This window comes from Oratosquilla oratoria, chromosome 8 (genome assembly GCF_046742065.1).
Source record: "Oratosquilla oratoria isolate Oo_2021 chromosome 8, ASM4674206v1, whole genome shotgun sequence".
Classification (NCBI taxonomy): Eukaryota; Metazoa; Arthropoda; class Malacostraca; order Stomatopoda; family Squillidae; genus Oratosquilla; species Oratosquilla oratoria.
Window position 1 is genome coordinate 78,044,536 of NC_134784.1, and position 22,738 is coordinate 78,067,273.

General features: G+C 35.5%; 1 protein-coding gene across 16 annotated transcripts in view; it reads left to right on the forward strand.

Moving 5' to 3' along the window:
* The window catches only part of Ca-alpha1T (Ca[2+]-channel protein alpha[[1]] subunit T), a 448,394-nt gene that overhangs the window by 173,586 nt on the left and 252,070 nt on the right, over positions 1-22,738 (forward strand). For 14 of the 16 annotated variants that reach the window (XM_076189508.1, XM_076189521.1, XM_076189510.1 and 11 more), the window contains one exon: positions 20,015-20,344. The exons of 1 other annotated variant lie outside the window; for it this stretch is intronic. In XM_076189508.1, coding sequence (XP_076045623.1) covers positions 20,015-20,344 — 330 coding nt within the window. Of the gene's footprint in view, positions 1-7,316; positions 7,374-20,014; positions 20,345-22,738 lie in introns of all 16 variants that reach the window. One more of the 16 variants, XM_076189515.1, reaches the window with a different exon arrangement.

Below are 22,738 nucleotides of genomic sequence, written 5' to 3' on the forward strand. Positions count from 1 at the left end.
GATGACCCTGAATAACCTAATTTGAGCTAGCTAAAAATAAGAAGTGGCAAACGCGCAAGTGTATGAAACATAGCGGGCTCTCCAACAAAAACAATAAAGATAGAAAAATGGTGATACATAGGCAAAAAGGTATTAAATATAATTAAAAAATATAAAGACACAATAATAATAATATAGTGAATAAACTAAAGTCAGTTAATAAATTGAGACCTTTTAAAACAATACGAGTCTTTGTTGACTCTCAGTATGAATTGTTTCTGAAGACAAACTTTGTATGACGGGCTGAGATGATTCCTGACTAAAATCGAGGATATTTAGACTCAACAAAGCACTGTCGACCAATTGGCACCAAATTTTCAAAACAAAAAGCTGCGGAGAATGGCACTTGCGAACTTTAATTTGTTTAAGAGAACAAAAATATAAAAAAGTAATTATTGGATGTTTTAAGGGTTCCAATGATGTTACTAAGAGAAGGAAAAGGTGATAGCTGAAGGAAGACTGTTTCCATCCTTCCGCATCCAAAGGGACTTTGCTTTTATATATATATATGTATATATATAGATATGTATATATATATGTATATATATACATATATATATATATATACATATATATATATATATATATATATATATATATATTTTTTTCAACCACATATCACTTTTGATTCCATACCATCGCAAACGAGACTGAGAATCGCTCGAAGGAGGTATCCGTTGGAAATTTAAACGTGGACGAGTCGAGGATTTGAACCCGTAACAAAGTTACATTGACGTAACCCAATACGCTATCATCTCGTTTGCGATGGTATGGAATTAAAAGTGATATGTGGTTGAAAAAGATATTGATTGATCACTGGGAACCATTCAGTGTCTATGTATATATATATATATATATATATATATATATATATATACATATATATATATGTATATTTATACATATATATATATATGTATATATATATATAATGTATATATATTATGTGTATATATATAATTATATATATATATATATATATATATATATATATATATATATATATATATATGAATAGAATCACCAGTGACAGTCAACTTAGTCCCCAGGGAAGTCAGATTAATTCCCAGGTCAGAGTATTTTAGAGTCTCTGTAGCTCAGTTGGTAGAGCGTCGGCTTTGTTTTGTCGCGAGCCTCGGTTCGACTCCGAGGACGACTGTCGGAATTATATATTTATATATATATATATATATATATATATATATATATATATATATATGTATATATATATATGTATATATATATATATACATATATGTACACACACATATATAATAGTGTGTGTTGTGTGTATGCGTGCGTGCCTGTGTAAATGCGCACATGTATGTAATCATTGTGGATATGTACACACGTACATTGTGTGAACGTGCGTGTGCGTGCATGCACGTGTGCATATTGTATGTCATATGCAGAGTTAAATTGCTTTGTGATTTTTTGTTTGATTACCTAGCACATTCCACTTTATAATTTTGTGGCATAATAATTCTGTTTCAACTAACTTTCTTCTGCCTTTTACTTTGTCAGAATTAGCGTAAGCCATCCTTAATCATTTCTAATATAATTTGTGGTTAATTTGTTCCTCACAAGAGCTGACGCTGCCATTGCAGTGCTCATCACTAATCTCTTGATTTCATCACGAATAACAGATTATAATTCGGGGCGACAGCAGTTGTCCATCTTCAGGTATTATTGCTCAGTGCTCTCGCTTCTCAATTATGTACATTATGTTTTTTTGTGTTTTTCTTCTTTTTATCTTATTTTACTGCGAGCATTTTTTTCACCTCTGAATATTTTTGTAGTTGTGGCGTCTTTGGGCGCAGTATATTCTTTAAGAATCTTCATTATAACTTAATTTCCTTAGTAAATGCTGCTATCAGTATTTTTTTTTTTTTTTTTTTTTAGATTTTTTCATATTAATCAACCGAACTCTGGATACAAATATTAACATCCGTTCTTTTTTTTTCTTTGAAATAATTTAGTATTAGGCTGTCTTATTACTTTATTTACTAGTTAGTCGTCCTGTTGGATTGAACTATATGTTTTGTGTTGCAGAATCCTGTAGTACTTAATAACCATCTAATAATTTTCCTCATTTGTATATGTGTGACCGCGATCCTTTCGGCTGAATGTAATAGTGTTTGCGTGATTCACATACTTTGTAGTTTGGAGTGCGAGAGAAAGATAATGGAGAACTGAGGAAGGCGACTGAATGCCCTGTTACATCTTAGCATGGTGAGCCGAGAGAAACAATCATACAATGGGAATAGCGTAGGAGTGCCGAGAAGAATGACGATGTAAAATGATACATAAGTGCAGAGTGGTGTATGCATTGCAGATTACAGAGAGTGGTAGTGTGGTAAATAAATGTATGTGAAAAAGAATGTGAGGGATAATTTGAAAGGGAGCTCATGAGATGTAGAAAACGTGAGAAAGAGAACTTATGTCAAAGAACGAAAGGAATGAAAGGGTGACTATAGTAAAGCTGATTTATTTAGAATTACAAATAAAATAATTTAAGGAATTGATTGTACAACGCTGTTTTCTATAGAATACAGGAGGGTTAGGAATGTCTCAGGCATAGAGCTGTGGCGAATGTATGAATAGATAACATTGACTTGTAAAAATGAGGGAAAAGGTGAGAAATATTACTCAAGATGTCACCGTTAGGAAATATATAGTTGAGGGTATTGCTGAGAACAGTTTTGTGTGGAGCGGGAGTTTCAATGTATTTTATAGAAACAATTTTTATCAGAAACATAGACAGGATTATAGTAAATAGATACTGAAGAGAGTTGAAAAGAGGCCAAAAGAACACATGGAATAGGTGCAGGAAATGTATCTCCTGCGAGAAAGTAGAAATGCAGATCTCACGCAATTTTATGAATCTGCACAGATTACGAATATTTATCAAATGTGCAACACCAATAATGAATTCATAATTGGGCGCATAGATTACGAATTCGTTAGACTTGCATACATAAATATTTACAAAATGTACATCACCAATAATTAATTCATATTCACAGATATCGAATCCATTAGGCATTATGAACATCGTAAAATGTGCAAAATTATTTAGTCTCACAAAAGGAGCCATTTCCTTCCTAAATAATAGGAGTTAGTGTAAATTATATCAAAAGTTCCATAAACAGCATCATTCATCATAATCTAACCCAAAGATAGTCTTATGTTGTCATTCTGATTTCCAACTAAACCTGCAATGGGACACAAAATTGTCACATAAATTTAAAGGTAACTCACATGAAGTTGCCATTTTCACTCTGTAACCATAACTCAATAAGCTAATCCCACTGGGCAGGGATGATTCTTATCTAACCAAATCCTACTTTAGTTTGGTTCGGTTCTATTAACAAATATATACCTTGTACACAATTTGTGAAGATGACCCAAAAAACATGAAACGTATTTCCATTGCGATCGTCTTAAAAAATCTAGATACATTGAAAGACCGTAATATAACTAAGAAATCAGAATGACAACAGACTATCTTTAGGTCACTTTATGGTGAATGACGCTATTTACGGTACCTTTTGATATAATTTACCCTACTTCCTGTTATTTTGGGAGGAGATGGTTCCTTATGTGAGACAGGGCTTTCATTGTATTTTGAGTACTCCTAACCCTGTATTACGAGAACATACCAGTCTCGTATCTATGGTTGTTGCATACCTAACATGCGAGAATGTTCATATTGAATAGCGTAGTGACAAGATTTTATTCTGTCTACGAAACTGACACACATAATAAATATTCCTATTGTTATTCAAAAATTATGATAAATATTGCCTGATATTCATTATGTGTGCAAACTAAATAACTTTGCTCATTTTACAAATCTTCATAAATCTAATGTTCCTAAAAATAGAAACAAACATTGCTATGACGTCATATGTGATTGCGCGGGATAATCCCATGCGAACAAACAAATCTGTACCTTACTACGTTATTCATTTTCTTGTGAAAAATATCCATATTTATCGGCTATTTTGATGAGATCCGACTTTATTAAACTTTTCAAACTGCCATCCACTTCACACGTTATGAGGATAGACCGCATATGAAGGGATCTATCTACTGGATCCGTTTGCCCAAGCCCCATTTGGATTTTGAAAAAAGACAGCAAACACTTCGTAGGTAAATCTGGGCCTACCAATGACCACCTACATACAATTCATGCCTTATCAAGGCCAGAGTAGATTAGTTAACCAAGTAGTGAAACAGAACAATGTTGTCCAATTCAAATTCAAACATGATTTATTCGTTCATGGTCAACTACAGAGCCTCAGTCTTAGGCTTGCATGGTATTGGTAGGTTAGGTCCCTAATGACAATATTCACTATGACTATATTAAGTTGACGGGGTTCCTCTCTGCAGGTTGTTGTTGACCTTGTTTTCATACCATTTACCATGATTGACTGTTATAGCCAATATTGTGTGCGCACCTGCTCTAACAATATTTTACCCGGGAAAATTAAAAGAACAAATTCTAACAAACCATTCGTTTACTGACAAACTAGATCTAGGTCAACACACACACACACACATACACACACACTCCCCGGCCGGGCGGAGATAAGTTGGGTTTGTCTCCTTTCACGTGTAACCCCTGTTCACCTAGCAGTGAGTAGGTACGGGACGTTAGTCAAGGAGTTGTGACCTTGCTGTCCCGGTGTGTGGTGTGTGAGTGGTCTCAGACCTACCCAGAGATCGGCAAGTAGTGAGCTCTGAGCTCACTGCCGTAGGGTGGTGTCTGGCTGTCTCGACAGAGACTGCAGCAGATCCGAGGTGAATACATACACAAGACACATACACGAAGGACCATGCTTATTTTGAAAAACAAAATAAAATAAAATAAGATCCCCGTGCCAATTGAATGACTCCCTGGCAACATGTCTAATGAAATAAAATTTGAATTTGCTGTAGCCTATGCAATATATATTCCATAGGATGGCATCATCAGGGCCCCATAGACTGCGGCATGTAGCCATTTTGATTAAAATAAACACTGATAAAGTACGACATTGAAAGCCTTAAAACATTACAATGACTGAATAATTCGATACACGTAAAAACTAACTTAAAACAAAGCCTAGACATGCTAGATAAAAGACAAGACCGACCATACGATGACATGGAAAATAGACTACCTTTCCAAAATTTCGACACTCCAACCAACGCTTCATTCGAATGTTGAAATAACTATCAATATATTGAATGTCGATCTTGGCCACAGGGACATCGTCCTCCAACAATAAAATATTTGGAAATGCGTCACATGTTGCCAATGTTTACTCTTTTCGCATTGGATTTGTCCGCGTCTTGATGTTTTGCCCAACTGCAGAGTGTGGTAACTGTGACGTCAACTTTGCGGTTTGCTGTTCATTATTGGTGCTGCACATCATGAATATTCATTATGTGTGCAAGTCTAATGTATTCGGTATCTGTGTGTCCAATTATGAATTCATTATTGATGCTGCACAATTTATGAATATTCGTAATCTGTGCTGATTCACAAAATGTGCGTGACATAAATTTAAATGGTATTTGCGTCAAAGTCTGCTACACTTCTTACAACACATCGACTTAAGCCATATGTTTTATTCTAGTTAAGGACTGTTTCATGTAGCTAAGTGGGGGTGGAGGAAAGCAAACTCCAGCTTGAAGTTAACCCCCTCCTTTCCCCCGAACTACATGAAATCACCTGACCATATCCAGAATGAAATACATAAAGATAAGCCGGATTCTAGAGTTCACCGACAATCATGTGATATACTTATCTGTTAATAGGTGGCACCTTAATTACTGCCTATTCACTATGTTTCAAATGGTTCTAAGGGACCCCATCCGCGATACAATCTGGTCTTGAGACCGCAAGACAGATCTGGTCCGATCTGACCAGATTGGATTGTATATCTCGGTCAGACAAAACAAAATCTGGTCGGATCAGACCAGATCTGTCCGACAGCCTCAAGACCAGTTCGTACCGTGGATGGGGTCCCTAATACAGCTGGAGGGTTCCAATATCCGAACATAACATGTTCCCAAGTCTCACTCTCTAACTGAATCGTTCGTTATGTGAATCCGTTCCAAGCTATACCCATACCCCATGAAAAATACATAAGTAGATAAATAGATATATAGATAAATAAAATGATAAACATACAAATTTAATACCAATGACAGTCTCCTTATAGGTCATTGTTCGATTTTCTTTTGTTTTTCAATTTGCTTGTATAGCGAATCATTGGTATATGGAGACACCAGTGTAGTTAACGTCATTTTGAAATATGTTGATATAGAACCAATGTCTTTTGGTGCCATTTATGACATGAGTGAGGAATTCTTAAATCTGTCGGTGGACAGACGACTTTACGTCATCATGTTAGAGGGGAGAGAGTCTGTAACGTAGATAACATTTTTCTTGACTAAATCGATTTCTTTAGACTCAGAAAGACTAGCTGCAGACTTAAACAATTATATCATGTTGTTATGATTGGATTTAGTGTTGACGTTTTCACCTCTTCACCCTAACTTTTTATAGCATTCCTGTTAGCCGAATGGCTATTGTCGTAGCGAATACTGTGAATTAAAACGTAGAAGAAACACAAAAATATATATAATTTAGGTATTTTCAATTTATACAAATCAGGAATGGTTGATGCAGATGTGTTCTGTGTGGTTTTAAGTTAGACTATGATTAGTTAAACAATAGGTATTAATGTGAGAGCATCCTTAGGGACACTACATGACTGGAGTGTAAATATCGTATGGAGTGACAGAGAGGTATCTTGAGAAAAAGTACTGCAATGATTTTGTAAGCAGAGCATATGTCAGGATTAATGATCTGGGATTGTGTGAGTGTATATACAGTGCGTTCTCCATTGGTACGAAGAAATAGATGTGTATATGTCAATTTCTTTTCATGGGCACATGTTTATGTATGTGGATAGAGAGAGAGAGGGAGAGAGAAGTGGAGAGAGAGAGAGAGAGAGAGGGTGGGGGAGGGGGAAAGTGTTCCAAGTTATTTTGTCCAAATGCGGAATGAGATGGATGTGTAGATTTATTTTCATGGACACATGTTTGTATGTGTGGAGAGAGTGGGCGGGGAGGGAGAGAGAGAGAGAAGCGGAGCGAGGGAGAGTACTGGGTTATTTTTGCATAAATGCGGAGTGATATGTATGAATGTGGGCCGAGAGATCCATGCGGCCTCCTGTTTGACCCCGCGCCTTCTAACAGGGCCCAACGGTTCTCGGCAGATCACGGGCCGAGAGAGTCGCCTTCTGCCTTGCAAGTTGACAGAGTTCCCCTTAGAGGTAGTGTAAGTCGTTGGTTATGTGGTGCTGGTGCTCTGCCCTGGCCTGTACATATGCTCTATGCCCTGTTGTTTGACATGCTGTGCCCGCGCCTAGGGCTCACATCCGGCTGGCTTCCATCAACGACAGTGCCAGCCGGCTTGCACAGGATACTATACTATTGTACTACTACTGCCCCACGGGCATTTCACAAGGAATGAACATTACAGACTGTTTTACTACTACTAGTGTTCAATTACTCAATATTGGAATTTTGAAGGCACCTTCATCAGCTTGGGTTTGCATCTTCTTTTTGCAATCTTTCCAAAGGCAGGAAAGGTACAGGTTACGATTATCTCCTTCTTGTACCGCTTTTCTTCCTCCTTTATGAATATATATATACATATATCTCTCTGCTTCCCTCCCTCCTTCACCATTTCGTCATTGAGACACCACGCACTCACTGCCGTCCGAATTCGCACTTCTCTTCTCCCTGTTCTGTGTAGTTCCTCATTGAGGCACGGTGCACTAGAGCGAGCAACGACACACGAGCTTATATATATATATATATATATATATATATATATATATATATATATATATATATATATATATATATATATATATATATATATATATATATATATATATATTACTACAGGTCATTGTAATTATTATGACACGATTAACACGAAATCTAACGCAATAGTATCTTACTGCTCAAATAAAGAATCGTTCACTCACTCTAGGGCATCTCCCTCCATGATGTTAGTCGGACTATTACTCTGCTTGTTGTCCTCGCACACGCTTGTTTGGCCTCCTGTACATCCGCCTTTGGGCAAGAACGTCCTGCACAGCTTTACGATTTCACTGCTTCCTTTGCTTGGTGGATTCGGCACGAACGAGCGCAGCGCTTAGCGCCTTAACTGCACAGGCCACCTCTGCTTGTGGCGGCTGTAGCTGATCAGCAGCCCTGCCCCATCTTCACGTACGGTAAAACGAGGGTGGAGCGGTTCAGGGTACGCACCGTAGTTTTGGCTAAACTTTATATAGCGTGTCATGACGACTGGTTGACCCGTAAGATTTCTCTCTCTCTCTCCCTCTCTCTCTCTCTCTCTCTCTCTCTCTCTCTCTCTCTCTCTCTCTCTCTCTCTCTCTCTCTCTCTCTCTCTCTCTCTCTCTCTCTCTCTCTCTCTCTCTCTCTCTCTCTCTCTCTCTCTCTCTCTCTCTTCTGTAGTCATTCTTCCAAAAGTGCGTAAACACACACACACATACACACACAGCTTGTTAATGTACTGGATAGCGTCATGACATCTCATGCATGGTCTCGAGTTCAAGCCGCGCTCCCGGGGCAAAGAGCTTTCACTGATGCCACAAGCCGGCATTGCTCCCATTATGTTAGGGAACAAGGTATGTGTGTAAAGTTACAGCATTACCTTTGGATCAGGTTATATGAAGTAAGAGCTTCATCTGGGAGGGTAATAATTGTCAATCAAGAGTCCAGCACATGATCCAAGACCATGGTGAATCACACACACACACACACACACATTTAAAAATAGTTTAGATAAAATGAGTTATAAAGATGGGACACCATGAGCATAGCTCCCCTTCCTGTAAAATACAACTAGGTAAATACACACAAACACACACTCTTCTTTATTTGTCTATTTATCTGACTGGTTAGCTGTCTCCTCACTCAGTCCTTTTCTTAATTTTCATGCATTCTTCACATAATCAGATTTCATGTCTTTCCATCTTTCAATCTTGTTATCATAAAAATCATTATTCTATTTCAACATTTTTCAATCATAATCCACATGGACCATACCATCATTTCTCTCCTTGGGTTGCTGTTTCATCTTATATATATATATATCTTATTGTCAGTACTTATATATGAAAGCTGTGCAAAATTATTTCCTTATATACACAGATAAGAATGCAAGACTTTATATGTTTAAGAAAGTGAAGCCTTATGTATTGTATATCTTTATCTGTATCTATTTTTGTATAATGTGTCAAGCAGGTGAAAAGTTGAAGGTTGTTTCTTTTTTATTTTTAATTATTGTATTTATTTTCTCATGTATACCTTATACCAAAATTTTATATATATATATATGTTTATACAAATATAAATGTACATATATGTATATATTATATATATTATATTATAAAATATATATACAGTAAAATTCCTTATATCTGACCTTGGTGGGACCTACCCTAGATCGGATGTTTGGAAAAGTCGGATGTTTGGACATACACTAGAATATAATAATATATATATATATATATATATATAATATATATATATAAACTCAGTGGGTTTTTTGGTAGAATAAAGCATAATAAGCAACTGGCAGAGTGGAGGAGAAATAATCTCAAAAAACCAAACGTAAACAAACGCTGAAATGTCCGCGAAAGCAACAGCCGACCTGAGCGCCATGAGCCGGTAGCAGCGATAGCAGCAACTAAAGAACCACTCGAAGGTCGGATGTTTGGACAACTTCAACTTTTATCCGACTTGGGAAACTGAAGAAAAAAGTTGGATGTTTGGATTAGTCAGTTGCCTGGAGGTCAGATAAAAGGAGTTTTACCATATATATAATTTCTCTCCTTCCCAACCACTTTGTACAATTCAGTTCATCATAATGTATCCATATGTATAGTTGTGTCTACTTATCAACTATACTATTGACATTGAGTTTGTTTGTACGTGGCAAATCTGAACCATAAAATTTTTAATGAGACAGTACAGACAATCTTTGGTGTTCTAATAACTGACATTCCAAGTTCTAGTTTAATGTTCTGTGTGGTGCCATTTTAGCCCCCCTTCCACCCCTTCTAAATCTGTTAGGAGCGCTTATCAAAAAGGTATTAGTATATATAGGAGCCAGGCAGATTCTCAACTGCCATAATCCTGACCTTGCCAAAATCCCAACAGACCAAGATAATGACAAGATCAAGATCCAGAAAGCCAAAATCCCAACGTATTTCATATTGATGTGTAGTCAAAATAATCGGTGCCATTTTAGTATGTGGCCTACCTTTTTTAAACTGGTTTAGTATGTGGCCTACACTATTTGAATGTGTCCTATCTCAGGAAAAAATTAAAACAAACAACAACACTTTAAAAAAAAACTCATTTAAACCTAACCCTAACCTAATCTGCAGAGCTGGGTGCGTTCCTCGGTGCGTTGAATAGGTAGGCCACATATTACACCAGAGAAAAAAAATTGAAGGCCACATACTAAAGTAGAACCAAATAATCATGGTTCTTCTATATTTAATTGAAAAATAAGTTCATAATTTAATGGTAGATCAGATGTAAATGTATGATTAAAGATAAACCACAAGAGACAGTTTATCATATAAAAGAATGATAATGTTTTTCTATGTTTCTAATTCCTGTCAAGCATTAGGTCTTTGGCTATTTAAGTCTATCTAAGTCAAAACACCAAACATTGATAAAATGGAAATCATAGGGTCTGGGTGGAGTGGCCTTCACCAGGATCTGCCTCTCCACACTGCAGTTGCCCCTCCAGGCCTTGTGTCCTCCATGAGTGGAGCTGGGGTGGGCAATGGTAGCAGAGCATTGATGTGAACCATGGTTGGGAGAGAAGCTTGGGCCACAGTGGTCTCTGTGGATGGTGGGGTGGCCTTCTTTGCCTGTCCAGATTTTGAGCTTGTCAGTATCTTGGTCTGTAGGGATTTCTGCTGTCGGAGTAATAGGTGTTGCTATTATGGAAGTTAAGAATTTGACTCAGACCCAGGATATACATATAGGTTGTATCATCTCCCTACTGTTTGTCTCCCTCCTGGTTGTTTCCTGAGCCCATCACCATCCCCTTCTCTATCTGTAATTACAGTTCAAGTGGGTAACACTTAGTTTGTCATGTCTATCAACCCCATGCAAGATCTTTCTATGAACTTACATATTTTTTCTACCACTTTTTCACATTAGGAAAGTTGACAACCAGCAACTCCTCTCCACCTCTCCCTAGTCTGATTCAGAAACAGTCATGCATTTGCCCAACACAGACTTTTCAGTGTTTTTTTCCAATCAGATCTCAAGGCAATATAGCAACTGATTATTTTTTTTACTACCACCTGACTTTTGATAAGCTGGCCCTTGAACTAAAGTAGTTATTCTCACTCTTGGGTAGTCAACTGATGGGCACAGATTGTACCTATCATGAACACACATTTAATAATGTACTATAGCACTGTTGTAGATATCTTATGGTTTAGATCTTGCCATATTTACTATATTTAGCAACCCAACTTCCAACAATATTTTCAATGACCTATTCTGTCAGCAAGTCTGCCCTCATAATTTTTTTAATGTCAGAATACTTGAAAGATGTATTTTCTATTCCTATAGTTAATTTAAGTCATAAAGATAACCTAAAACTGTTGTATACACACAGTACTCATTTTCTCATTATCTAGCAGCACAGCCTGCTTAACTTGACTCCATAATCATGTTTAAATTGTCCTCACCTCACACTTGTGTGACCTCTTGCACAATGTATTTTTACTATTGATTAAGGACTTTATTTCTTTATAAGGGGTATTATAGGCTGACCCCAAAAATTTGTGTTTAGTTGCTCAGATTTCCTCAAATCCACACACAGTAATAAGAGTATTGTATCTCAATTACTGTTTCTTTGTTATCCCATATTTGTGTGATAACAAAATTACAGTCAATAAAAAACTGAACAAGAAATCCATCATAAACAATAATAATGGATATGTTGTTACAGATAAATGGTTGTAAAGATGTGCTAACATTTATTTAATTAATTTATAGCCCATATCTCTTTGATAACCATATATGTAATATTAACTGCATAGCTTTTGTGCCATCACTACTTTGGTAGCATCTCAAGCTTATTAAGACAAACTAGAATAATGGCTTGGATATAATACCTATAGTGTGAAGTCTCACCCTTAAAGTCATTAGTAATGCTGCTCACTTCAGACAGCTGTGAATCAAAAACCCATCTAACAGTGAAACTAAAGAGCCAATCCTTCCCATTAGAAAAGAACCCTGAAATATTAGGTTTCATGTTTGACACCCATATGACCTTAAAAGTTAAAGTTGCCTGTTTTTAGCTCCAATATCAGTCTCAAATATTCTCCTTAGCATGTTAGCCAAACCAAGCCTCAACCCCACACCATTGTGTCCAGCCATGGCAGTAACCTCCTCACTAAACAGCTTAAGCTCACAGGCCTGCCGACCCCATGGCAAGAGGCCAGCGCATTACCACTATACTAGTATGTCAAATATCTTGTATTAAAAATCAACAAGAACTTACTAAAATAAATTGTAAACATAGATTTTTGGACCACAGAAGAAAACTAATCATATTCTAATGGGGAAGAAAAAAAAAATCATACTTGACTATTCCTCCAGAGCTTGGTGCCCAACAATTAGCAATGCAAATGTAGACACTTTACAACTATACAAAATAAAGCATTGAGGTTAATAACATGATGCACCAGATTCACCTTAGTTGAACACCTGCACTCAGAAACTAAAATTCTTCCTATAAAATATCCTATGAAAATGATAGGTACACAGTTCTGTGCTACAGCCCTCAGCCTCTCATTACAGCACACAAGCAGAACCAGCAGAATGTAACCACAAAAAAAGAGCGCACTACATATAGATAACAACTTAGCACCAATGCCACACAAACTTAGAGAACAATCTAGCTGAAACTGAAAAAAACATATTTTTTTGGAGAGTGGTAGACCTGAGGCTGAGAAAATGGTATATTAGGAAAAAGGAAACAAAGAAGACAGAAAAAATAAGGAGAAAGGAAATTAAAAATAGCTTATACCAATATAGATGGAATAGCTTCAGGAATGAATGGATTAAATGATTATCTGACCTTAGAAAAACCAGACATAATGGGAATAGTGGAAACTAAATTATAGTGTACTCCACCTCCCATCACTGTGGGATAAGGTTTATACAACTGCTGGACAAAAAATAGAAAGGATAAACAGGGTGGTGAAGTATTAATTTTGACTAATAAAGATTTAAATGAAACAAAAATAACTGAAGGAGAAAATAATGTAGAATCAATTACGATACAAGTTGAAAGCAAACATATGAAGAGTAGAAAATTTGTAGTTGTGTATGTGCCCTCCAAAACACAGTCCTGGACAGAAAGTGATCATCCCAAAGTATTAGAAGATACAAAATATGAATTAACTAATATACTGAAGGACAGAGGAAATACAGTAATTATGGGTGACTTTAATTCAAAAGAAATATGTTGGGAGGAAATGACAGTGAAGGGCAGAGAGGAACTCTGGGGCAATGTCCTGCTCGATGTGACCATTGAATACACAATGACTCAGTGGATAAAGGAAAATATCAGATACAGAGGCTGGAATTAATACTTACAACAGAGCCTGAAATTGTCGATAAAATTGATTACAAAACTCTGATAGGAAAGAGTGACCATGTACTAATAGAATTTGAGTTGAAAGAGCAAATGGATCAAAGCAGAAATGATAAACATAGAATAGGAAGACTAATGTACAACAAAACAAATTTTGAGAAACTCAAAAAATTCTTTCACAATGCAAACTGGGAAAAATTTGTAAATGAAGAAACAGGGATAGAAGAGAAATGGAATATACTAAAAGAAATTTATAATGAGGGAGTGAATAAATACGTACCACAACAAAAAATGAAAAGAACATACATAAAATGCTGGTACAACAAAAGGTGTAGTGAGGCTGAGGATAAAAGAGACAAAGCTGGAAGAAATGGAAAAGAGACAAGAAAACAGGCAAATGGATAATATACATCAAACTAAGAAATGGTTATGTAAAAATATGCAGAGATGAAAAGAGAAACTATGAAAAAAAAAAATAATAGAAAAATGCAAGGAAGAACCTGAACTATTTTATAGGTATGTAATTGGCATACTGAAGTACAAAAAGGAAATATGAATATACAGAAGAACTGGAAATGGCTGAAATTATGAACAACCACTTCAAATCGGTATTCACAATAGAAAACTCACCTAACTGTGAGGAAATAGAGAGATATCCCCCTCAGTGAAAGAAATAATTGTAACACAGAAGGAAATCAGCGACCAAATCAAAACCCTTGACATCAGAAAATCACATGGTCCAGACAGAATTGCAATGAAGAATGAAGGAGTAGAGTGTTATATGAATTTCTTTGTAGATGACACAAAAATACTAAAGAAAGTAAAAACTGAGGAGGATTGCAACTCATTACAACAAGACTTGGACAAGATCTGGAAATGGACTCAAAAGTGAGAAGTGAAATTCAATATCAAGAAATGTAGTATAATGGAATTTGGAAAAAGTAAAAACAAAATATCAAGAGATTATAAAATTGGCGAAGAAGAGGTAAAAATAGTAAACTCGGAAAAAGACCTTGGAGTGATGATCAGCAAAGACTTGGCACCAGATAATTATATTAATAAAATAGTCGGAGAAATCTACAATTCATTGAGGTCAATAAAAGTGGCATTTGCCTGTTTGGACGAGGAAATGATAAAAGAAATTTTAACTACACTAATAAGACCAAAACTCGAGTATGTAGCAACACTATGGACACCCAGTACCAAAAAGAATTTAAAAAGATTAGAATACAAAGAGCAACAACAAAAATGGCACCAACTCTTTCCAAAATGACATATGAACAAAGATTGTTCAAGTTAGAATGACCAAATCTGGAACAAATAAGGGAAAGAGGAGACCTATTAACTATCTATAGAATTATGAAGGGAATGGAAATCTTAGATAAGAATGATTTATTGAAACAATGGAAAAACAAGAGGACACGAAAAGAAACTAAGAAAAGATAATTACAGAAGAGATCTGAAAAAAATAGCTTCCCACACAGAGTGATAGATACTTGAAACAAATTAGACAAAGAAACAGTGTGTGCAAACACTATTCAAGATTTTAAGAAAAAACTTGATGCTGAGAGATACAAAGACGGGTCACCACAAGTATAGCTCCCTTCCCATATAATGTAACTAGGTAAATACAACTAAGTAAATACACAAAAACACATTTGCTCCCAGATGACAAAACAAACTCTTCAAGACAGACCACTAAAGTCAATAATCCCCCAACCAACTCTGTGACCCCTCGACACCAGCCCCACAAAAAATCCCTCTCAATAGAAGTAAGAATTATGCTAGGATACTTGCATTGAAGACACCATGCAGCTTTAAGTCAGTACCAGCACAAAATAGGCCTATCCATAGAATTAAACTGCTCTGGATGTAACCATCATACAAGACACTGACCATCTCATTTTATACTACCCTGCAGCAAGTATCCCTCAACAACAAAACAATATTTCTTCCTTGAGTGACCCATGGGCCTGTCTATCCCTAGACAACAACACAATAATTCTTCCTTGAGTGATCTATGGGCCTGTCTGGTGGCCACTGTCAGTTACCTGGGAGCCATGAGTCTTCTGCAAGAGATACCTGGGGTAATGGATTGACTGAATACAATTAGGTAAATTCAGACAACAGAAAGATATACAAGAATATCCAAGGACTATTACCAAGTACTGTGGAACTGCAAGTTTCCAGTCAATAATATTTAAGGCAATGACTATTTTTATAGAATATCTATTATTGATAATTTTTTGGATAGTTATGATGAGAAAACAGCTTGTTTTAGATAGCTGTTGTTTTTGGCAATTTGTCCATGGTGGGAAATCAAGTAGCATGAATTTTCAGGGTCAGCCTAAGCACATCTGTTTTTATTTTCATGATGGTTCTCATATATCTTGTAGCATGGTAGTTTTTTTTCATGCACTTCTCAAAAACAGTTAATAGTACAGTATTTTCTTATAATGCACATGGTATACCAGACCTAAATTTATATTAAGTTACGTAAGCTCTCATTATGATAAGTTTGTTGATATCTATTTTCATTTAGCCATGAGATATCAACATTGAATTTTGTATAATAATGATTCTAAGGTTCCATTTCATGTTATGAGAATATGTAAGAGGATCTGCAAGTCTTTTGGATTTTTGTGTCTTCATGATACAATGTTTACAGCATGCCAAAAGGAATTTAAGTGTATTCTTTTGTACATTATAAACTTAAGAAATACTATATTATGTTTTTTTAAATTAAATCATGTTGCTAGTGTGAATGTGGGCCACATTCATTGGATATTATAATAAATATCAAAAGCATGTATATACCAGTAATATAGGTATTGTATTTGTCAGCTTTTTTTTTTTTTTTTTTTTATTTTCCATTCCCATTTATCCAAAGTTGCTCTTAGGAGTTGTGATTTGCTATACTTATAGCTCCTCTATTTTACATCTATTGTTTTCTGCTTGGTTGTCATATACCATCCACCAGTCTCGTAAGTTTCAAAGAATGTTGCTGAGATCCATAAATGGGTTTCAGGATATTCTTGAAGTATTATATGTTTTTATAAGTACTATATAGTAGAGCTTGTGTTAGGATTAGAAATGGAGAGGGAGTGGTTAAACAGTCAGGGATGTATTATGTCGCCCTGGCTGTTTAATTTATACATGGATGGGGTGGTGAAAGAGGTAAATGCAAGGGTAGTGGGTCAGGGATTGGAGATGGTTAAAGAAAACGGAGAAAAGTAGTTGTTGTTTGCTGACAACACTAAGCTTGTAGCAGGATCAGAGGAGGGATTGAGGAAGTTAGTGACAGAGTTTGGGAAGGTGTGTGAAAGAAGGAAGCTGAAGATAAATGTGGGTAAAAGTAAGGTGATGAGATGTACAAGGGGAGAAAGTGGCAGCAGGCTGGAAGTGAGTATTAAGGGAGAGAGACTGGAGGAAGTGAATAGTTTTAGATATTTGGGTGTGAATGTGGTGGGAAAGGGAGGAGTGGAGATGGAAGTAGAATGTACATTGAGAGAAGTGAGTAAATGCCTTGGAGGATTAAAAAGCGTAATGAGAAATAGACATTTGAGAATGGATGCTAAGAGAAGATTGTATGGAGTGATTGTACCAACAGCACTGTATGGGGCAGAAACATGGAACATAAGAGAGGAAGAGGTGGAGTTTGAGATGAGGTGCCTGAGAAATATGATAGGGGTTACTAGGCTGGACAGAATGAGAAACGAGGAAGTGAGGAGGAGAACAGGGGTGGAAAGGGAGTTGGGAGATAGGGTAGATGAAAGAGTATTTGGATGGTTTGGACACATGGAAAGAATGAGCAAAGAAAGACTAGTAAAAGAGGTGTAGAAGGCAGAAATGGAAGGAGTGAACATGAGGTGCCGACCTAGGATGAGATGGATGGATGGGATAAAAGGGGCATTGGGAAAGAGAGGAATGTCAGTTGAGGAAGGACGGGAGAGGACAGAAGATAGGGGTGAATGGAGAATGGTTGTGTATGGATAATGTTGTGATGCATGATGTGGAGTGGGTGGGGGATGGAGGGTGAGGGAGTATGTGTGAGAAATAAATTGACACAGTCCAAAGGGATTTCTCCCCATCTTCTCCTTTTCTGCATGAGGGGATGGAGACAGGGTTGCCAATTTAACAAAGCAGCCTTGCTCTGGATGTGATGTGTCTTGCAACACTAGTTCTGACCCATGGCAGTGGACATGCTGCAGGGATAACCTGTCATCCAGGAGGTGCCAAGATAAGAGAGAGGGAGGAGGGTGGAAGGGAGTGGAGTATGTTGGGGATGAAATGGGTGGGAGTGGTTTTTATGCCTTTGTTTTTTGGCTACCTCCCTTGTAAGGGGGAAAAAGCCTTTGGTATATGTATGTATGTACATATATGTTTCTTTCAAATATTCAAGCAAACTTTTAATGTCCTTTAGGAATTTTAACTCCATTTCAGAGCCTAAATAAAAATAGTTGGCTAGATTTTGCAGTGGGTGTAGTATACACAAATTCAATTAAATTTCATAACTTCAATTAATTTGTAAGTTATTCAAACCAAGTGAACATATTTCTTTTTACCATTAATAGTTTCTATGGGATCCATAACCTTAAACATTTATCCTTATTTCATTATATGTATGAAAGAGGCAGCTGCCAACAATTCTATCAAAATAAACATCATGTGAGAACGGAGCCTTTATTAGTGCAATGTTTTGCTTATTAGCTGTAACAAGCAAAACATCATACTAATAAAGGCTCTGTCTTCACATGATGTATATTTCAATATCTCATTATATATTGACTTTTATGATATATATTATCCACTGCATATAAGCTAGATACTTTTGCCCAAGGACAATGAACAAGTCATCATCTCTCCTATATGTAAAAAGTAGATAGATATAAACCATATACCAATTATTCATATTTTCTTGATTTAATAATTATGGTTCTTATGTGTGCCATATATCATATTTTGCTTTCTTTTTTATGGTCTCATTCTTTCATGAGTTATTGACCCATGTCCATAGTCTTGATTTTCATGACAATTTGTGACCCCAAGGTTATAGGTAATTATGTTCTAATCAAATACAGTTAATATGAGCATTCTGAAATTTAATATTTTCTCTTTATATGCCTTACCCATTACATTTCATGGGTTAAAAACTAAGAACAGCAGCAATGTGCTCCACATGTATGAATGATTTTTTACTATGTTTAGTTCTCCATATCATAGGCTTGTTCATTTCTTGAATAGCTTTTTACATTCAGTGCACACAAAAAAAAACTATTTTTTTTTTTTAGAAATTTGATGTTACTCAAAAGAAATTTTTAGTATATGTTTCCACTCAAATTTAACTGATGTGGAGAATTCCCTTATCAGCTCATTTCTATCAGATCTTTTCAGAAATAATGTCTCATTTCTTTGTCTCTGAGATCTTTGTATAATCAAAAAGTATATTTACCTTGACATTGATTTAGATTAGTCCTGTTACAGTTATAGTTCCACTTTTGTTTCAAATTGTAGGAGTTTCAAAGGGTAATACCATATATGGCATCTTAATTTTGTATTAAGGAGGTTATAACATCAGAGAATATAGGAAATTTGTCACTTATTCTCAAGATTTCAAGGCTTTCATTTAGACAGAGAAGTACTTGAAGCTGTAATGTTTAAATAAAATTGTCATTGGTACAGAGCCTTTCTTGCTTTTTCTACATTATGTTGCAACCAATATAAGTACATCTGACATAAAAGTCAAATTATATTCTCATAACATTCTGAAAGCTCAAACTTTGCTTTGTGTCTAAGGAAGGCATACTTATCATTTAACAAATGCATTGCATTTCTTCAGTTGCATTAACTGCTTTTATCATTTCAAATCTTATGACTACTTCTCTTTTTTCCCTTGAAAGTCTTTTTGACTTAACCTTCTGGTTTTCTCTCAAATTTCATCAAATTGTGTTAACTGCTTTGTCTATTCTAAGAGATACAATTCTTCCATGAGCATTCATGTACTTCACATATTACCTGATTGCCTTAAACTGTTTTACTCTCACCTTTATATATATATCTGGATGTCCATCCTTTTTGCTTTCTTGATTCTTGTTCAAAGACCTCTCTTGGTGAATTGTTCCCATTCAGTATGACCCAAACTTAAATTCATCATATGGCTCTCCCAGTAAGGTGTGCATGAAGTCCTGGAATATGGACTACAGAAATCAAACAATAACAAGATATTTAACAATGTTTTAGCGAAACGAGAGGATTGAGAAAGAGCAAAAGGAACTCGAGAAACGAAAAAAGCGTGAGGAGCACTTGGCTAGTGTCACAAATGACGGGGCTGATGACAATGCTGGTGATGCTCATGGTGATGGCCATGCTATAGATGACGATGTTGCCAAGAAAAAGAAAGATGAAGAAAAAGAGCCAGCTGCTTCATCCTCCTCTTCCTCCCTCCCTCGCCTCACTTATGAAAAGGAGTTTACTGAGGCTGGAGGGAGGACTGAGGGCACTATTGCTGGTGGCTCCACGACTCACGCCCTCGGCCCTCCTTCTGAGGTTGCTCCCAGCAGGAGCCAAGAGGTATAGGCTGCTCCTAATACCCAGCACTGGTGTAGTAAACTCCATTACTATTATCTTACTATTACTATACCCAAGCCCCATTTGATTTCAACACACCTTAACATTTGAAACTAACATTGTCATATGTAGGGGCAGTTGTTGTCAACTGCTCAGTTTCCCTTTATTTCTTGAATTTCCATTTTTTATTTATTTTATTTTATTATTATTTTTTTTTTTTTGGTTTGAGTTGATGCAGTTTGACCTCAGGGAAAAAAGAAAGAGAAAAAATCTTCTAATACAAATATATATGGCTCATGTTCACATCTTGTACAAGGACAAACTGCATTTACTGAAACCTTTAAGTGTTGTAGAAAAAGTAAGGTTTTGTACTACCTGGGTTTGCACGGGATTTGTGCCAAAATCTAGCATAGAAAATGTTACCATCGACCTATAAACCAATGCGACGTCGTGAATACATCCCCAGTTGTTTACACTTCCGATGATACAACTACAGGTACTTCTACAACCACAACTACTGCACAAAGAAATTGAGCAAAAATTCATTGAAATTTCCAGCCCCAGTAGTGAATAGTTTAGTAGTTCAGTATGCTGCACGGTTTGGTGTCAACCCAGTGCTTGCAACCCTTGAAAATAATTTCCTGTTTTTCTTTATATATACATATATAGATCTAAGACAGAAGTTTATTACATATTTGTAATTGCATATGAACATTATGAGATGTTATGAAATATAGGAAGTAGTTGGTGCATATATTTAAAGTTACTAGAATCACAAAATGTTTAGATATTCATATGAATAGAAAATAGAGTAGATAATGCATAACTGTTTCCATAGATTATAATTATATAAGATATTATAGTACAATTTTATGTAAATTGACAAATATATCTATATGTACACATAAATACAAGTACATATATATATATATATATATATATATATATATATATTATATACATATATATACATATATATATATTATATATATATACATATATATATAATATATACACACACACACACACACACACACACACACACACACATATATATATATATATATATATATGTATATTTTTTTTTTGCAAATAAATCACTTGAACACGTGATCAGAAATATGCTGGTAACCACTTAAGAAAAAGAAACACAGAAATCCCTGTGTTGTTTTTCTTAAGTAGTTACCAGCATTGTATATATATAATTTATATATATATATATATATATATATATATATATATATATATATATATATATATATATATATATATATATATATATACACATACAACACTGAATGGATCCCAGTAACTAGAGATACATTTTTATCAACCACAACTCACTTTAATTCTAAGCCATCAACATCGGAAGAACTGTGGAGGCACATGCAGAAATTGTAACGTGGTACGCCCGAGGACTCGAGCCAACGGCAGCAAGCACATGACTAGTGCTGTAGTGACTTAGACCAATACACCATTAAGATGGTGTATTGATGGTGCATTGGTCTAAGTCACTACAGCACTGGTCACGTGCTTGCCCCTGTTGGTTCGAGTCCTCAGGCTAACCACGTTTCAATTTCTGCATGTGCCTCCTTGGTTCTTCCAATGTTGATGGCTTAGAATTAAAGTGCATTTTGGTTAATATATATATATATATATATATATATATATATATATATACAGATATATATACAAATATATATATATATATATTATATTATAATATCACTTTTTCTGGCACATAAGATGTACCTCCACTGGCTAAATGCACCCCTATTCTATAAGATCTTGAGTAAAGGAATTTTGGTGTATATATATATATATATATATATATATACAGTATATATATATATGTAAATAAATATATATATATACATGTACATATATATGTATATATGTATATATATATATATATATATATTTATATATATATACATATATATATATATATATATATATGTATACATATATATTTACCTAGTTGTATTTACCTAGTTTTATTTTACGGGAAGGGGAGCTATGCTTGTGGTGCCCTGTTTTCATATCTCGTTTTATCTAGACTGTTATTAAATTCATGTATTGTTTTTGCAAACACCTCATTCTTATCTAACTTGTTCCAAATGTCTATTACCCTGTGGGTAAAGCTGTTTTTTTTTAGGTCTCTTCTATAACTGTCTTTCTTGATTTTCTCTCCATGTCCTCTTGTATCTCTACTAACCCATTTTATTAGATCCTCTCTATCAATAGTTTCTATGCCTTTCATGATTCTATAAATAGTTATCAAGTCTCCTCTCTTTCTTCTTTGCTCTAATGTCTGTAGCTCAAGTTTTGCTAGTCTCTCTTCATATGATAGTTCTGAGAGTGTTGGTGCCAATTTCGTAATTGCTCTTTGTATTC